Raw genomic sequence first — 19,205 nt, 5'->3', positions numbered from 1 at the left:
GGGCATTGACAAAGTCCTCCTAGGGAAAAAGAAAACTAAAAAAAAAAAAAAAAAAAAAAAAAAAACAAAACACCTAGAATGTGACAGGCAGAATAATGCAAGATGCCCATGTCTCAATCCCGGGAACCCATGAATAAGTTATCAGTTATCTTACACAGAAAGGAGAACATTCAGAGTGCAGGTGGAATAGGGTTGCCAGTCAGTTCATCTTGAGATGAAGAGAGTCTCTGGATTAACCAGGTGGCCCCAGTGAAATCAAAAGGATCTTTAAAGAGGAAGAGGAAGGCAGAGGACAGGATGAAGTGAGTGTGTGATGTGAAAAGGACTCAATTGACCGGGCATGGTGGCTCACGCCTGTAATCCCAACATTTTGGGAGGCTGAGGCGGGCAGATCATGAGGTCAGGAGTTTGAGACCAGCCTGACCAACATGGGAAAACCCCGTCTCTACTAAAAAATACAAAAATTAGCGGGGCATGGTGGCGCATGCCTGTAATCCCAGCTACTCAGGAGGGTGAAGCAGGAGAATCACTTGAACCCAGGAGTCGGAAGTTGCAGTGAGCTGAGATGGCACTCCTACACTCCAGCCTGGGTGACAGAGCAAGACTCTGTCTCAAAAAAAGGACTCAATTTGCCTTGGTTGGCTTTCAGGTTGGAGGAAAGGGGCCATGAGCCGTATGGACAGCCTTAAGAAGCGGGGGAAAGGCAAGGAAGTCAACTCTCCCCTAGAACCTCCAGAAAGAGTCATCTCTGCTGACACCTAGAAGTTAGCCCAGAAGCCCATGTCAGACTTCTGACCTACAGAACTATAAAATAAATTAATGTTGTTTTGAGCCACTAACATTGTGGTGAGGTTTTACAGCTGCAATAGAATGCTAATACATGGAGCTAATGACATATTTGTGTTAGAAACATCATTTCAGAAAATCGTTCTGGCTGCAAGATAGTAAACGAATTGGAAGGGGCAAGGCTGAATTCAGAAAGCATGGTTAACAGGTCATTGTAGTAGTCACTATGGGAGGGGATGATGGCCTCAAGGACAGCTATTAGGGACTGTTTCTATACCAAACCCTGGAATCAGACTGTGAGGAGGAGGAGGGATCTGAGGGAAACTAGTTATATAGATCCTTGCAGCACTGAACATTGAATCTGAGATGGGAAACACGTGCAGAGAACAATCATACCTAGCAGAGTTGGTGATCTTGAGATCAGAGCCAAAGTCAAGTGCTGTGGAAACAGAAGGATATTGCTTCCAAAGAAGGGACTCAGTGACAGCTTCCTGAAGGAGATGACACCACGAGGTCTGTCTGGGAAGTCTACAAGAGAGTGCAGAGGAGGTTGCAAATAAACAAATACCTGGAAGGAGTTCACAGTTCAGGGAGGGTATCAGGCAGATAGAGAGGTCACTCTGCCTAACCCTTGAGAATGCACAAGTCGAAACAGGACTGGGTTGGAAATTAAGAATAGGGATTGATAGTCAGTCCAATTCTGCCAAGAAAACACCTGCAAGGCCTTAAATAAGACACTTCTCAACACTGCCTCTGTTTCTTTTCCTATCAAATGGTGACAGTAATGCTTATCATTTCTGGGAGCATCAGATGTGATTAGAGTGGACCCATGGGTATGCGCCACTGGACGGGCCAGTGAAGCAACTTTGCAGCCATGGTCCTTGAAACACCCTGGACAGTAGGGGTCACAAGCTGCATTCTGCCATGGAGCAAATGGCAGTTCTGAGAGCCTCCATCTGGGAAGTGACTTGGCCTGCTCGAAATGCTGGGGGTTAGGCTTGAGATCTGACCATCTTCCTGTGGGGCTCACAGTTAGCAGTTAAGCTGAGGTGGACTGACAGATAGCAGAGGCAGAAAGGAGGCCGAGGACATATGTGGCGGGACAAAACACACTGGTCTGTTTTCTAGCTGTGGTTAATGAACTCAGGTATGTGTGGAGGGCTCTGGTTCTCAGTACTACTAATATGCAAATCTTGGGGGGGCAGGTGCCCGGAGTCAGCACAGGAGCATGGACTTGACTGCTTGGGCTCAAACCTGCTCAATAAAAAACCATGACTCTTCTTTTACTCCCCACCACATGCAGTTGGCAATGGAGATCAGCAGGTTCTATTTCCTGACTCTCTCTCAAATCTGTGCTTCTCTGTATTCTGTTGTCCACTTAATTGGTTATGTCTTGTCTGGATTACTGCAAAACCTCTTAACTGGCCTCCCTCCTTCCAGCCGTTTTTCAGTCCATCCTCTACCCTGTAGTCAGGCAGTCTTTTTGAAGCTCCTATCTGATGGTTTTGCTTTCCTGCTGAAAACCTTACAGTGGATCTCCTCACCCTTAGAATGAAGCCCACCTTCTGTAGCATCACTTAGAAAACCCATGAGATCTGAACCCTACGTGGCCTCCTCTAGCTCTATCCCATCCTTGCTTCTCACTCACTGCTTTAGCATCTTGAAACTTAGCTTATTGCAATTTCCAGAACATGCCATGTAAGTGTTATATCTGTGCCTCTTCCATTCACACACACACGCACACACAGACACATACATGCCTACGGACTTTTGTGCATGCTGTTCTTTCTGCATGGGCCCCACCCTCACCGCCTTTTTCTGCCCTCTTCCTTATTAACCCCTCCTAGTCTGTCAAATCTAACCTCCTCCAGGGAGCCTTCCTAACCTCCTCAATCTACATTAAATTTTCCTTCTCTTCATTTCCTTTGTCCTTGAACTTTCTCAATGAAACTTAGACTTTATCCCTCTAACCTATAACCATCCATTCTCACAGTCAAGCATTCAAAAATTATTTTGCTGCAACTCAGTATGCAAAAATACTGTTGTCTTAATTTTATAAAACTGACATAATAATTCTCTCAAGTTTTCATTCCACTGATAGCAAAAACATATTTCCTCCTGGTATAGTGGCTCACGCCTGAAATCCCAGCACTTTGGAAGGGTGAGGTGGGCATATTATTTGAGGTCAGGAGTTCAAGACCAGCCTGGCTGACATGGTGAAACTCTGTCTCTACTAAAAATACAATTAGCTGGGCGTGGTGGCACACACCTGTAATCCCAGCTACTTGGGAGGCTGAGGCAGGAGAATCACTTGAACCTGGGAGATGGAGGCTCCAGTAAGCCGAGATCACACCAGTGCATTCTAGTCTGGGCAACAGAGTGAGACTCCATCTCAAAAAAAAAAAAAAAGTATTTTCATTTTTTGATTAAGGATACAAAACATTTTCTCTAGAGTAAACATTAAGTCCACTCAAAGTTGAACTCCCCACCAGTCTTGCCTCAGTTGCATTTTCCACACCAGCCTTGCCTCTCCCTCTTACCAAACAATCTCCCCTACCCTTTAACTTGGCCTCAGAGAAGGCAGAGGTTGGTAAGGGCAGGTCTCTTGTACAAATGTATTCTTGTGGATCCTTGCTGGTATTTGCTATGTGATTTTTTGGTTTGAGCTTGGCTCTGAGCGCTAGCACTGGCATCCATTGAGGTATGGAAGGTCTTGGGTAGTTTTCTGAGAGGAGCAATGTGTTGGAACCCACAGCCAATGTCCAAAGTCATTAGATCTCAACACTCTGAAGCCCCCTTTGTTCTAATGTTCTAATCCCAGCCTCATCCACCATCCCTGCCACCACGGGAGTGAAGGATTTATGCCAAGAGGTCTTTTTATTTTTAATTTTATATTTTTAATTGACATATAATAATTGTACATATTTATAGGGCCAGGAAGTCTTGACTTTTTTATCCCCTTTACCCTGTGCATGCAGAACTTGGTGGGAGTGGCGCCAAATTCAAGTCTTTTCTTGACTTACTGCTACTCTCTCCCAGGAGTTCCTGCTGGCTTGTTGAACAAGGGGCTTGCAAACTTCCCAGACTATATCCTGGGTCTAGGGAAGCAAACCCAATCACCCCTGCTCACCTGTCTCAAGATTCTTAAATATCTTAAGTGTTTATTGACACTACTTTTGTACTTGGGATGAATGAGGGGTGGTTTGACTTCCAAAAGGCCAGGAGGAGGGTCATTGAGGCACTCCCATCTGAACTCTCGGCCACTTGACTTTCCTCTCCAACAATTCCTTGCAGCACCAGTGGTAGAAAGAACGTAGTACTTCCTTTTCTTATCTGGTGGGAACAATTGTGAGGCCATCACCTGCCCACTCTGTATATTAAAATAAAATATAATGATCTGAGTCAGCAGGACTGGCTTTTGATAGAGAAGGAAACTTCACTCTCAGCACAGGCTGGCTTTTGAAACTCTTGTCCAGCTTGAAACACTGCAAAGTCAGCTTTGAGAGGCAAAGCTCAAATAGGATTTCTGGAGAATGAAAAACATTTTAACATTTTCAAAACAATGATTTACCTTGCACACATGTGCACACATACATAGGAGGCATTTGTAAACATGTGTGTCTCCTATCAGGCTGTGAGTAACTGGAGGACAGAGAATGTCGTTTTTATTTTTGTATTCCTAATGCCTGACAAATAACAGTAAATATTTGTTGAGTGAATGAATGAATAAATGGCTAAATGAAAGAATCACTAAATCTTGAGTGCTTGACCAGATAACTTTAAACTATGACGCATAATTAAGAAGTAGAGCATATGAAAATAGTTTCTAACCGCTGCTTAAGAAGGGCAGAGCTTCAGGGTGGGCTGGTACCAACCAACCAGTGTTAGTGTCAGTTTATCAGCACCAGACCCTATAGGTGTCTCCAGTACCTGCAGAACAGCTACAAAATCTAGCCCAGCACCTCTCAGGCTGAGGTTCAGACAAACGTTTTGTACCAGCCTGTTCCTGTCAGTTCCAGAGAAGGGCAGTGGCTTCTGCACATCATACAGCCAGCCAGTGACAGAGCCAAGATGAGAACACAGGTCTCCCAACTGCTTGTTCTCAGAGGACACCAAATCTCAGCCAAAGTTATCCTTGTCATATGGCATAAAGGCTCAGTTCAGTCAGAGAAGAGGGATGGGGCACAGTGTACACCAGGGAATATGTCCTCATTAGCTTTGGGATTTTAAGGCAACCTTTTTTGAGGCTTCTGGCCAGTGTAGGAAGAGCCAGAGAACCAGACAAGGAGAGCGGGCCCCTCCCTGCAAACTCAGTAGCTCCCAAGCCAAGGCTCCTAGCTTTCCCTCAAGGAAGAAAAGACTGCAGACAGTGCTGGCTGGCTCTAAGGTGATTTACCTTCCTGAAATACCTCAATTTAAATGCTAATTTCCCCTAGAACGAAGGGGTGATGGCTTTTGCATGCTGGTTGCTGTGTATTAATGTACCCAAAACACACATATTCTTAAAAGAGGGTGGCAGGCAGCAAAGACCTGAGGAAGGGTGGAACAGAGTGGCAGAGGAGTCCAACTTCCCTTGTTTGTCTTTGCTGTCAGCATGGCTGATCAGAATGAAGCTAGACATGGTGCATCCTCAGTGGAAATGTTTTGTAGGATTTCTGTCATTTAGAGGTCATATGCAGGTAGCCTGGGAGGGTAAAGAGACCTTCCCCTTCTATTACACATGGTTCAACAAATGCTCAGGGGCATATACAGTGAGACAGGCACTGTGCTGGACCCTCTGAGAACCTTGGAGAGATTCAGAATCTAGTATGGAAACCAGGAAAATAAGCTAGCATTAAAAATAATTTTACGGCCGGGCATGGTGGGTCATGCCTGTAATCCCAGCACTTTGGGAGGCCGACGTGGGCAGATTATGAGGTCAGGAGATCAGGACCATCCTGGCTAACATGGTGAACCCCATCTCTACTAAAAAAAAAAATACAAAAAATTAGCCGGGCGTGGTGGCGGGCACCTGTAGTCCCAGCTACTCGGGAGGCTGAGGCAGGAGAATGGCGTGTACCCAGGAGGCGGAGCTTGCAGTGAGCCGAGATCACACCACTATTCTCCAGCCTGGGCGACAGAGCAAGACTCTGTCTCAAAAAAAAAAATAAAATAAAATAAAATAACTTTACATAATTCCTCCTCTTCACACATTGAAGCTGAACTCATTATCGCCATTTTACAGATGAAATCACTAAGGATCATAAAATTTGAAGTGATACTCCTGAAGGTCACACAGCTAGAATTTGTATCCATGTCTGTATGAGTTCTAAGCCCATACTTTCTATCACTAGATCCAAAGGCCACATCTGGAATCTATTTACAAACAAGATGCATGAAAGTAAAGTGATAGAAAAGATGTATTTCAGCTGGGGAAAACTGGAATGGTATTATGGAAATGATGGTTTTTCAATGGGGCCCTTTGCTGCCCACTGGCATTGTTCATTTTAGAATGTGCCCACACCTCTACCTCTACCTGAATGTACATATGCACACCAAGAATGGGAGGCCCAACCAACCCTTTTCTTAGGGAGATCATCTGTTCCCATCCAGTCCCCACTGACTCAGTGGCCCCTGGCCCCTCTGTCCAAGGTCCATGGGAGCCAGAGTATGTATGTACTTAGGAATTTAGGGGAAGAAAGTAGGGTTTTGAAGCTTCTTATGGAATATTAGACTCAAATCCTCAATACGCTTTGGGTCCTGAAGCATTCTGGGACTCTATGGCAAAACATCAGAAAGGGCTTCATCAATAGATGTAGGTCATGCACATATTACCACTGTCGCTGGATTTTCTTCCTTCACTGCGTCAACAAATGTTCGTGGTGCACCTATTTTTTCTCAGTTTTACTCAGGTACTCAGTTTGCACTGCTGGGCCCTGAGGAGGCAGCACTACATTGGACAGGCATAGTTTGGGGCTGCATGGAACTCACTGTCTAGTGGGAAAGACAGGTGTCCAACAACATCTCCCATGAGCACAAATATCATTAGAAATGATAAAGCCCTTCATAGAGGAAAACAGCAAGATACGATAAGGGTGTGTAACAAAAGAACTGATTCCAGGGAGAGTTCTTAAAAGGCAGAGGAATAGTGGATGGTCTGAATGATGAGTAGGAGTTGTCCAGGTGCAGAGGGAGAGCAAATTCCAGAGAGAGGGCAAATTCTAAGTGGGTCCTTGTGTGGGATGGGAGCATGCCCCAGAAAAGGAACTTAAGGACAGTCAGAGCAGGAGGAAAACAGTGGCCCAGGGGGCTGTGGCTCAAACAGTAAGGCAGCAGGAGTAAGTAGGCAGGGTCTAGATTATGAGGGATCTTGTAGACCTCAATGCGACATTGATTCTCTCCTGGTCTTCATGAATGGAGGCATCTCCTCTGATTTTCCACTGCTGTATCCCTAGCACCCAAAACAGTTCCTGAAAAAGGGTAGCGCCCCAATGAGTGTGAAATGAAGGAGACCTCTCACTGTCAGAGTCCCTGGGGCCCAAGATCTACTATTTTAGAATTGATGAATTGTTTCCTTAGAAGGTCAACTGAGATTGAACTGTTTTTATAGATACATTTGGGAGATGCTTGTCTGTGTGTTTGTGTGTGTGTGTGTGTGTGAATAAGTGAATGTTGTGTTTCAAGCAGCAGCAGAGCCACTGTTTGTTTAATCAAGCATCTCTCAAAAATGCCTTGTTGAAAGCACACTTCACTGTGGTGGTGAATAACAGAACTACCCGGTCTCATATCTAAATGAGTCAAGCTATCCCAGGGATCAGGAGCACAGGCTTGGGATCAATTCACTGAGCATGTACGTACTGTGTGCTGGGCTCTCAGCAGGAAGCTAGGGGTGTTAGAATTTGGTCTTGGCCACTGCTGCTTTCTAACCGTGGACCTCAGTTGGACAAGTTCCTTAACCTCTCTGAACATGTTTTTTCATCTATAAAATGGAAATAATGATAGTACTTGTCTCACAGAGTTCTTATGAGGTTAAAATGGCATACACACTCCTATATCTGTTTTAATTTCAATCGTTTTGGGGGTACAAGTGGTTTTTGACTAGATAGATAAGTTCTTTAGTGGTGATTTCTGAGATTTTAGGGCACCCATCATCTGAACAGTATACACTGTATCCAATACGTAGTCTTTTTTTTTTTTTTTTTTTTTCCCCCGGAGAGAGTCTTGGCACAATCTCAGCTCACTGCAACTTCCGCCTCCCGGGTTCAAACGATTCTCATGCCTCAGCCCCCCGAGTAGCTGGGATTACAGGTGTGTGCCACCATGCCCAGCTAATTTGTGTATTTTTAGTAGAGACGGGGTTTCACCATGTTGGCCAAGTTAGTCTTGAACTCCTGACCTCAGGTGATCTTTCCGCCTCGGCCTCCCAAAGTGCTAGGATTATAGGCATGAGCCACTGCGCCTGGCCCCAATATGTAGTCTTTTATTACCCCTTTTCCGACCTTCCCCTGCCAAGTCCTCAAAGCTCATTACATCACTCTTATGCCTTTGTATCCTTATAGCTTAGTTCCCAGTTATAAGTGAGAACATAAAACATTTGGTTTTCCATTCCTGTACGCTACTATATCTTGACACACTGCCTTGAATATAGAAGATGGTCAACAAATGCAATCAGTAAATCTCAGTAAATATTATCATATTGCTAGGGTTAGTTACCTAGCAGCTTTTACTACACATACACACACACACACACGTTGGCACATGAACTACAGCATAACTGATGAGCAACAGATATGATCAATAAATAAATATGGTCCATTATTTCTGTCTTCCTATTATACGAATTAGTTGTGTGGTAGTTTTTACTACACACACACACACACACACACACACACACACACACACACACACACGAGCGCTGAGAATCTGAATTATTCCTGAGCATCCAAGTTTAAGCCAGCACCCTGCCAGCTCCCTGGTCGCCTCTCCCAGGTGGGTGGATTCTGCAGCTGCTGTCTGGGCTTCCATCTGAGGTTCTCAGCCCAGCGGAACTTTCCCAGCAGCTACTCTTCTCATCCGTGTTTTGCCTCCCAAAACAGCTGATCGATGCAAAGGCCCCGCGCGCCCTCTGCTGGCAGAGGCCTTGCAGGACTTGTGGCCATCGCCCAGGCAGTTGCAGAGGGACCCCAGTACCCTAGAGACCATGCCGTTGCTGTGTTTTTCATTCGGGCTTCATCTTCGCCTACCTGCCCCCCTCCTTCCCAGCCTTCCATATTGGCTGGCTAATTCTCACCCCTCCATTTTCTCTCTCTTTCTGCATTTCTCCAAGTCCCCCTGTACTTTCTGGAAGCTCAGGAAGGAAAACCTTCCTCCGGGAAGGGGTGTCCTGAGCCAGGCCCCTGCCTCCTGAGTTTGCCCACTCTACGTCCTTGCGTTGTCCCATTGGGGTCAGATTTCCTTGCAGAGCTAAGATGGACTTGACAGGAAGGCAGAAGGATTGGAGGAGAGGGACATGGGGATAGAGAAGGTGGCATTACCTTCCCTCCTCTGCAATTGTAAGACCATTTCTAGAGATTTGAAATGGAGACCCTTGGGTGGTAAAGTGAAAAATGATAGATTTGGCTTCAGATCTCATTTCCCAAATGCACCCAGTGTGTAAGTCCATAGAAAATCCATTTCCTTGTTGGTTAAACGGGGAATATATGCCTATCTTGTGGCATTGGTGGTGAGGCTTGAAGAGTTCACATAGAGAACAGAGCCTGGGGCATGTGGTGAATAGCTCTCTCCTCTCTTGTAGGAGCAGCAAGGTCCTCGTCTTGGCTGCAGCCTGTCTGGGCTCAGCACACGCCCAGGCACTATGGCCCTTCCAGCTTTGACAGCCTGTGTCTGTCACAGGCAGGTCCTTCCACACCCGGTACCCAAGCAGTGATGAGGAGTGCTAGAATGTCTTTTGAAGACATCTACCATGACCTGTTAGAGAAACAAAGACTCTATGCCAGGCATACAGTAAATATTAACCCTTCTATATTCAACTATCTGAGTGAACGCTGAGGGAAAGGCAAGCTGAGAAATAAAACCACAATCTAGTCATGTTTACTACATAATAAAGTACAAAATATACTCGACTTAAGCATTGGGTTTGCTTTTAAAGCTGATAGAATTCTGGAAAATTTAAATGCCAGATTGAATCAACTTTAAAACTTAACTCATGGTTGAAAGCAATGTATTACTAAATTTTGATCTGGGGCCAAACCACCTGGGATCTCCCACTTCCCAGCCTTGTGGCCTTAGGTAGTTACATAACTTCTTTGTGCTTCAGCTTTTCAATGTCTAAATGGGGAATGTAAATGACACCTACTTCATAGAGTTGGGTGAAGAGTAAGTATTGGCAACTGTGCCTGGTGCATAGTAGGTGCTCAATAAAAGGCTATTGTCATTGTTGCCACTCCACTAAGGCCAGCTGAGTAGCTGTTATGATCCCCATGTTACAGAACAGATCATTGAGATTTGGTTGGTTTGCTCCAGGTTACACAGCTAGGATGCAGTGTGGGCAGAATTGGAGCCCAGTCCTCATAGGCTCCTCTCAGCTTCCAAGGCTGAGCTACCTCCTTACCTTCACTCTGGCCTCTCCTGCCCAGAGTGAAAACAAGTGCTGGGGATCTTGCAGGGAAGAGACCTTGTGCAGCAGCATCTGGCACATGCAGAATTCCTGATAGCAACCCCCACCGATTGTTCTGCATGGCCATTTTCGTGTTTTCCCCACTAGGCTGAGAAGATCTAGAGGACAAGGGGACACATCAATCTGTCTCTGTGTTCTTAGCACCCCCCCAGCACAGGATTCCACCCAACTATGTGCTCAGTGCATGCCAGTTGACTGCCTAGGGCATGGACTACCCCTTCATCCTGCTACATCTTTCAGGGAAAAATCTATCACCAGAGACCACCACATCACAAGGGAGGAATGAGGACATTTAGTCCCGGCTAGTGTTACATGTTATGTGGAGGTACTTCCATTGACCAGAAGCCTGTCTTTTTAAATTCACATTGCTATTCCACACTCCCAGATTTGCAGACAAAGAGCAACCATCTGGGTAGAACCCATTATCACCTGCACACACAGACATAAACAAGGATGACTCCACAGACAGCCATGGCACACCCACACACAATAGCATGTTTAAATGGCGAGTGTGGGCCTTAAAACTCACCATCATGCACATGCATCCTGGGCAGAAAGTCTTAGGCACAGCCAGACCAGCTCCACCATATGTTAACACCAAATCTCATGTTACTTGTCTTCAACTTAAAGATAATGATATCTATCTTTTGGGAGTGCTGTGAAGATTAAGTGATAAAATGTATATAAAGTATTTAGCTAGATTCTAGCAAACTATAAAGATTCAATGAATAATACAGATGACAAAGACAATGATGATAATGATGGTGATGCTGGTGGTATTGAAGATGGTGATAAAGTCACATCCTCTGGACTCAGAAATGAAGAAAGTGTTCATTAAATGGATGAATTGATGATGAGCTTCAAAGGTGCCTGGAGTGGGGTGCAGAGATGTTGAGCAGACAGGAAGGTGACCCAAGCCACTCAACACTTTCACAGGTGCTTTTGATCTGCCTGAGATATAGGCTTCAAAGGCATTGCTTTGGCATCACGTATTTTTGTTTTCGTGCTTCTGATTTTCATTTCAAGGTTGACCATTCCATGCGTCAAAATGAAGTAATAAACATCCTCCTTTTGTTCTTCTCCTCCCCCTTCTCTTCTCTCCTCCTCCTCTCCAGACTATAATCCGTGTCTTTAATGCTGGGGATTTCTGAATATAAAGGGACCTCAGAAGTCATATTTAATATGGAAAAGCCCTCGATACCATCCATGCCAACTGGCTGTCAAGTTTTCTGCTTGCACACCCTCAGTAACAGGAAGCTCACCACCTCTCTTGGCAGGCTGTTAATTTTTAGGCAGGTCTATTGTCCGGAAGAATGAAATCTGCCTCCCTCTGCTGCACTGTTATTACCATCCTCTCAGAACTTTGTTCATGGTTCAGTTCTCTGGGGTCATTCAGAGGTCTGTCTTCTGTTCCCTGGGGCTGACCTGCAGGAAAGGGATAGAGGCACCTAAAGAAGTTAGAGCAAGGGAAAGAGCACTAACCTGGAGTCAGAAGACATGGGTTTGAGTCTAACCTATTAGGTTGTGATTCAGCAAGTCATTCCCTTTCTCCAGACCTCAGTTTCCCCATCTGTAAAAGGAAAAGTTAGAGCCAAAAAAAAAAAAAAAAATCTTAGGGCCCTTCCATTTTACCAAACATCTATTTTTCCAAGGTTTGTTTGTTCTTTTTTGTTTTTCAGCCTAATCTTGCCCCCTTGTTCTTCAAACACTACACACTATTCTCAGTTCTCACATCCTAGTTCAAGATTGCCACTGCTTATGCCAGGGGACATTTAGCAGCCACATATACAGTGTATAGAGCATCAGAGAGTATCTTAAATAATTGGTAGGTTTTTCTCATTAAGTGCTTACAACAGCCCTTAGATCTGAATCTCACTTTATGGACAAGGAAACTGAGGTTCTGAGAGGAATAGTAGCATGCTTGAGGTCATACAGCCAAGTAAGCAGTGGGGCTAGATTTTGAACCCCAGCCTGCCTGATTCAGGAACCTGTAGTTAGCACCATGTTCTCAGAGCTAGGATTCAGGAAACCAGAGGCATCACAGCAAAGCCACCCACCATGAGTCTTTATTCTGACTACAGCATCCTGCCTCCTTGCCCTGCAGCCCCCAGCAGCCTCCACTTCCTCGATTTGGCAGTCTCTCTGCTCCTCTCCACAGGGAGAACAACTTCATCAAGGACTTTCCCCAGCTGGCCGACGGGCTGTTGGTGATCCCGCTGCCGGTGGAGGAGCAGTGCCGGGGGGTCCTCTCCGAGCCCCTCCCGGACCTCCAACTGCTCACTGGTAAGACACATGTGCCAGACCCTTCCCAGGTTTCCTGACCACACACCTAGTCTCCACACCTAGTGCATATCAGTCTTCAGCAGATCCAAGATGGGCTCCATCAAGCCTCCTCCTTCATGAGGAATGGGATGGGAAGGAACTTGCCCCTCTTGGGCTCCTGCTATTGGCTGTGCAGAACCAGGGACTTCCCCGAGACCCCAGACTTGGGACTGCAGTCATCTTTGAGAGGAGGTTCCTCTCTGAGAACAGGAACAATTTTTCTCAGTGAGAGTTTTGCCTCTGTGAATGAGTCTCAAAACACTTTTCATTCTCATTGACAATTTTCTGGTATTTTTCCACTTTTAGTATTTTATTTTTCTTGGTTCATTTTAAGTAATTCTAAAGCAAAAAAGTGAACTCTCCAACCAGGAGCCTCTCCTGCTTGAAAGCACTTGAGTTACACAGCTCGTTTTTGTGTGTGGGCACTGTGCCATCTGTTGGGTGGGTATTATTTTTACCATTTGATAGATTAGGAATCTATACTTAGAGAGGTAGAAGGGACCAGTCCAAAGTCACACAGCATATCTGCCAGGACTAAACCCTGGGTGCTATAGCACCAAGTCTTTTGCCCTTTTGACTCCACTTTGCAGCTCCCCCACCCCTGCAACCACTTTCTCTCCCCACTGGGAAGTTGCCTTTTGCAGGCTTTCCTGAGACTCCATATTTTCTGTCCAACCCCAGGGTGCTCTTTCCTCTTTTTGTGCTCCGAGTTCCTCTCCTACCCTTTTCTTAAGAAATTTCCTAAGATGTGAGGGTCCTGACCCTGCCTTTGTGATACTGTGGTTGCATGCCTTATCCACAGCCCAGGGAGAGTAGTCACGGGGAAATCGTTATGGGGAAGGATATTAGAGCTCTCTCACTGAGAGGGGAATTGTCCCCCAGGGAAGACCCCACAATGTCACAGACCTAGGTTTAAATCTCTGCCTGCCCTCCCCATCACTTGCAAGCCTGGGAAACCTCAAAAGAGTCATCTAACCTCTGTGAGCCTTTCCTGTGAAAGAACATAGATGGAGGAGAGAACCCACATCGCTTAAGAGGTCCTGGGGTCCAGGCACTTTTTATGTGTTAAACCATGTAACCCTGCAAGGCCATTATTGTCCCCTTTAAATTGGCTAGCTAGGTCATGAACTCCTCCAAGGCCACGTGGCTAGTCTATAGTCATGTCAGGATTTAAACATAGTTGGTCTCAACTCCAAAGCTGATGGCATATCCACTATGTTACATAACCCCTGACCTGTGCTATTTCAAAGAGGGACCCAGACGTAGATCAAATGAAATCATGGATATAAAAGACACCTTGTAAAATGTTACAAACAATTTCACTGCCTTCCTTAATTTTCATTTTTTATAAGATCATAAAATTTCAGAGCTAACATGGGCATCTAGTCTAATCTTCCTTCCTGATGAGGAGTCAAGTCTATAATATCTTTCCTGAGTGGTTATCCCTCTTTGGATACCCCCAGTGATGGGGAGTTTACTACCTCCTAAAGCAGACATGTCCATGGTCTGTGAGGAGGTGCTGTGCTTTAATGGAAAGGCCCCTGAACCTGTCATTGATCCTGGTATGTCCCTGGACAGTTTCCCTCTCTGAGCCTCAGTTTATTCCTCTAAAACATAGGGTATGGTCCGGGCACAGTGGCTTCTGCCTGTCATCTCCTCACTTTGGGCGTGCAAGACAGGTGGATCACCTGAGGTCAGGAGTCTGAGACCAGCCTGGCCAACATGATGAAACCCCAACTCTACTCAAAATACAAAGAATTAGCCGGGCATGGTGGCGGCTGCCTGTAATCCCAACTACTCAGGAGGCTGAGGCAGGAGAATCACTTGAACCCGGGAGGCAGAGGTTGCAATGAGCCCAGATCTCGCCACTGCACTCCAGCCTGGGCAACAAGAGCGAAACTCTGTCTCAAAGAAAACAAAACAAAACACAATGCCAAAAAAATAGGGTATGATAATTATTTTTTAAGGATTCTAATGAGAAATAAAGATCATGTATATAAAATGCTTGGCACACTATGGGTATCCATTAGTGGTTCAAATTGTTATGATTCTTTGTTTTGACTCAAGGATTTTGGAGATTTCCTAATAAAGGGAACTGTTGCATTTCAAGATATTTATTATTATTATTACTACCAGGAAAAATTCCTTCCTCCATCACATAGCTTCATTCCAACCGTAATCCCCAGGTAGGGAGCTGGGATGGGGAGGGCAAGATGGGAGTCAGCGACAGAGTAACCCAGGGATGAGTTTATGGTTAGGAACAGAGTGAGAGTTAGGCAGTCAGTGGATAGGCATTTATTGAGAGGATACTATAGGCCAGGCTCTCTTCTGGACTCTGTAGAAGGGGAGGAATATAGAACATGACCTTGACCTCAAAAAGCTGACATCCATTCCAGTGGCGAAGCTTTTCTCTCAGGCTTGAATCCAGGAACGAGCAGGGATGGAAGGAAGTGAGGGATGGAGTGAGAAGATGGTTTTATAAATTACTTGATAATCAGAAGAAGTTTTTTGTTTTGTTTTGTTTTGTTTTTACATTTGGACATCATGCCACCAAGTGAAAGAGCTGCCTCTCAGCAGCCTGCACCATTCTGCCTCCCTCTGTTGGAGAGAGGCCTTGGCTGCCAGTGTCCCCACCAAGTCTGCTTTGAACATGAATGAGCAGTAATGGAAGGAGCAGAGACTGCCTTGTCCCTGGTGTCTGAATCTTCTTGTGCAGACGTTTTCTCTGCCCTTAGTCAAAAACACAGTCCTCCCCTTCCTCCCTCCACACAATCTCCTTTTCTCCCCAGCCTCTGCAAAGGAAGAACGGGAGAGGCAGAGCAGATAAACAAAGACGACGTATTTATAACAAACAACCTCGCTCCAGTGGACATATCTTTGGGGATCATGAATATTTTACTTTAAAATGAAAGCCTCTGAAAAACTATTTTATTCCTGAAAAGGCTAAGGAGGATAAGGAGGAAAAAAAAAAAAAGGTGACAGTAATGGACAACTTTAATACTGCAGTAATGTCCAGGAAGAAATCATTTGTTACAATGAGATTCTCATTTTAATCTTGGTATCAAATATCTCTTTAAGTGCCTACTCACCAGGGGACAAGAGAAAAGGATAGAAAATGTGCCTGCCATTTGCAGAGGCACAGGAAAGCATGGATACATAAAAACAGTAATAATAACTGCTGATGTGACTAGCATCTTTTTAATGTATTTTTGTTCAGCTTATAAAAAAGAGTTTGCAAAGCTTATGGTAGAAAATTTAGAAAATAGAGGTGAATATAAATCAGAAAACAAGAATTTTTCATATACCACTGCCCAAAGTTAATCATTTGCTAACACTTCCTTGTGTCTTTTCTTTTTTTATTTCTTGTTTATACCTGTGTTTCCTGAAATGTATTCTATAAAACATGAATTCCAAGAGACCTTTCATACGAAAGGGCTTTTATGGTCAAAGAAGTTTGCACACTACCTTCATGCATATTAATCTAATCAAGATGCTGAGAAATTATACAGTTAAACTTTGTTTTGCCTGTGTTTCTCAGTCTTACTTGAAATAGAGTTTATTTCTGTATACCTCTATTTTACATAATACCTATGAACATCCATGTTGCCATGTTAAGAAATGATAGTCTACATAGGGGTCAGCAAACATAAAGGGAAAGTTAATAAATGTGTTAGCCTTTGCAGGTGGTTTGTATTGCAACTGCTCAACTCTGCTGTCATAGTGTGAAAGCAGCTATAGACAATACATAACAAATGGGCTGTAGTTTACTTACACATGGTCTACATGCACAACATTTCTAGGTTACCAAAAGGCTCCCACTTCTAGTACCTTACTTGAGCCTCACAACATGCTTATGAAATAAGAGCATTAGAGATAGCTACAGTGTCGATGTGGAAACTGAAGCACTGAGATATCTAGTGCCTGGTGGCAAGTTGTAAATGGGGTGAGGTAAGACATAGATCTGATCTGAGGTTGCTCTTACTTGTAGGGTAAAGGGGACTTGCAAGCTATAGAGCAGAGAGAAAAATGAGGGGTGGAGCTGAGATTAGAGACCAGGAAGAGGCCTGGAGGGTGGGGTTCATAAAACTGTCAATCCCAATGAAAGCTTGCACTTCAAAGAGGTGTCTGTTACCCAGAACCAAGAGCTGCAGGGTGAGCCTTGTGGTGTGAAGCGTCTTAATTCTGGGCTCACGTGACCATCTTATTTCCTCTCCCAGGAGATATCAGGTATGACGAGGCCATGGGTTACCCCATGGTGCAGCAGTGGCGGGTCCGGAGCAACCTCTACCGTGTGAAACTCAGCACCATCACCCTCTCAGCAGGTGAGGACAGCGGACTTGGAATAATTTAGCACTTGTTCCCAAGGACCTAGCATGTTCCAGGGTATATGAGAGCACTAGGGATGCTGAGGAAATGGGATGCATCCTCTCTTCCATCAAGGAGTCCCAGGGAGGGTGGGTGGACCGGAGGCTGACAGACAGTAGAGTCAATGCAATAGTGGGGAAGCGGTGGCACAGAAGACGGAGCTAATCATTCTGGGGGAGCTAGAGAGGCTCCCTTGAGGAAAAAGTATTTGAGTAGGGTGTGGAAGTATGAATAGGAGAGTGGGGATAAACAGTCATCTAAGTCATATTTATGTTTCTGAAGTATTTCAAGCTTGTGAATTATAAATTCTCCTCAGATACCAATTTCTCCTTCTCTCCTGGCTAATTTATTTTCCTGTCCATCTCCGATACAAAAATCATATATAACTCCCACACCCCCATCCCTTTACATGTACCACCCACATTGTATCCACATGAACTTTAAGCTCCAACAGATGGCAGCAATTTATAGTGCCCAAAATGGTGCATGTTCTCTCATGCCACTGTGACTTTGCCCATACTGTTCCCTCTGTCTGGACCTCTTTGTCTTGGGAACATATGCCATATTACTCTGTGATGCCTCTCCCATTCTCCATTCCCCTCAAAACAACTCACAGAATTCTCGGTGCTTGAATATCTATATCAAGACATTAACAAGTGCTTGATTTATATTAGAATCTTGTCTATGACCTGAGAACTGTGGGCGGGGCTTGGGTCTTATTTATTCCAGTATCTCCAAAACTAACAAAGATCAGCAGATTGTTGGTGCTCATGTATGATGGAGGAATTTTTTAAAATAAATGAAAACTGAAAAATAAGGAATGAATGAAAGAACCTGGAATGAGGCCTGGCCTAGGATTTTCTACCCTGACTCTTACTAATAACACTGTCACGGATTTATTGTCTGAGTGTCCTCTAATTATCTATGAGTTCTTTTCTTCTCTTTTCTTGTTCAATATCACTTTGTTCATCAGCAAACTGGAGCTCTTATAGCCTGGGAATTGGAGGATTTCACCCTCTGGAAAGTAGAAATAGTAATTATTGCTGACATCTGTTAAGCATTTTATAATGTTTCATTTCTTATGACAGAACAGTACTGCAAGGAAGGCATTATTTATCCCATTTTTCTTCACATAAGTATACTGAGGGTTAGGGAGGTTAAATAACTTGCCCAAGGTCACACAGCTAGTAAGTGGCAGAGCAGGGAATGAATGAATCAAGGATTTGATTGCAGTTTTGTCTGCCTGGATAAGAGCCTCAGGGCATCTCTGTGTATTATTTTTTATTACTGAACAGGAACCATCATATTATTAACACTACTGTATTAATTATCCAGTTGCATTACTTAACAGGTTGATGGAGAGGGGTTGTTCTCATCAGACACCCATTCTTTGAGCCCTAATTCTGTTTTCTGCCCCCCACATCCCATATTGCACTTGTGAATAAGACTGTGATGTTCCTATTAGAAGTGCAAAGGTGCATCTGCTTTAATTAATCAATATGATGCTCCTGGAAAACCCTTTTGTCAATCAAATGTTGGCAAATTAGAGCTCACTTTTAATGTTGGAGAGAAGCTTGTTCTTTTACATTTTACTTTGATGTGGCACAGTATTGGTTGTTCTTGTAATAATTGTGGTTGGTGTGTTTGCTGTGTCCCAGGCACTGGGCCGTGCACCCAGTTGGGGTGGGTGTGCGGGGAGGATGCATGTGCAGATACAGAGACAAATAAGGTAGAGCTTCTGACTTTAAGGTGGTGCATGTTGAAAGTGCAGAGAGGAGGCACTCCTGTCCCTGATGATGGGAAAGGCTTCTTGGAGGAGAGGTGACTTCAGGGGCCTTGAAGCACAGGTGTGACTTAAGGAAGACATAGGGAGGCCATTTCAGGCATATGTGTGTGTGTGTGTGTGTGCGTGTGTGTGTGTGTGTGTGTGTTGAGGGTAGTGAGAATGCAAGGAAAGATAGAATGATAGAAATTCCAGGTCACATTCAGGATAAATAATAAAACTAATTTGGCTGGAGCTAAAACTTAGTGTGGGTGGCTCATGAGAGATGAACTTGGAACCTTGAATATCTAGAGA

The 19,205-nt window shown here is 44.6% G+C and overlaps 1 protein-coding gene across 12 annotated transcripts in view; it reads left to right on the top strand.

Annotated features, from left to right (window-relative positions):
* LOC105487111 (astrotactin 2) overlaps positions 1-19,205 on the top strand; it is a 995,255-nt gene that overhangs the window by 678,378 nt on the left and 297,672 nt on the right. For all 12 annotated transcript variants that reach the window (XR_011612991.1, XR_011612990.1, XR_011612989.1 and 9 more), the window contains 2 exons: positions 12,600-12,724; positions 16,981-17,085. Coding sequence is in view for 8 of the 12 variants with exons in the window: in XM_011750424.3 (XP_011748726.3) it covers positions 12,600-12,724; positions 16,981-17,085 (230 nt within the window). In the remaining 4 variants the exon portion in view is untranslated. The remainder of the gene's footprint in view (positions 1-12,599; positions 12,725-16,980; positions 17,086-19,205) is intronic.

Source organism: Macaca nemestrina, chromosome 14 (assembly GCF_043159975.1).
Source record: "Macaca nemestrina isolate mMacNem1 chromosome 14, mMacNem.hap1, whole genome shotgun sequence".
Classification (NCBI taxonomy): Eukaryota; Metazoa; Chordata; class Mammalia; order Primates; family Cercopithecidae; genus Macaca; species Macaca nemestrina.
Note: the sequence above shows the minus strand (reverse complement) of the source record. Positions and strands in the feature narration are given on the sequence as shown.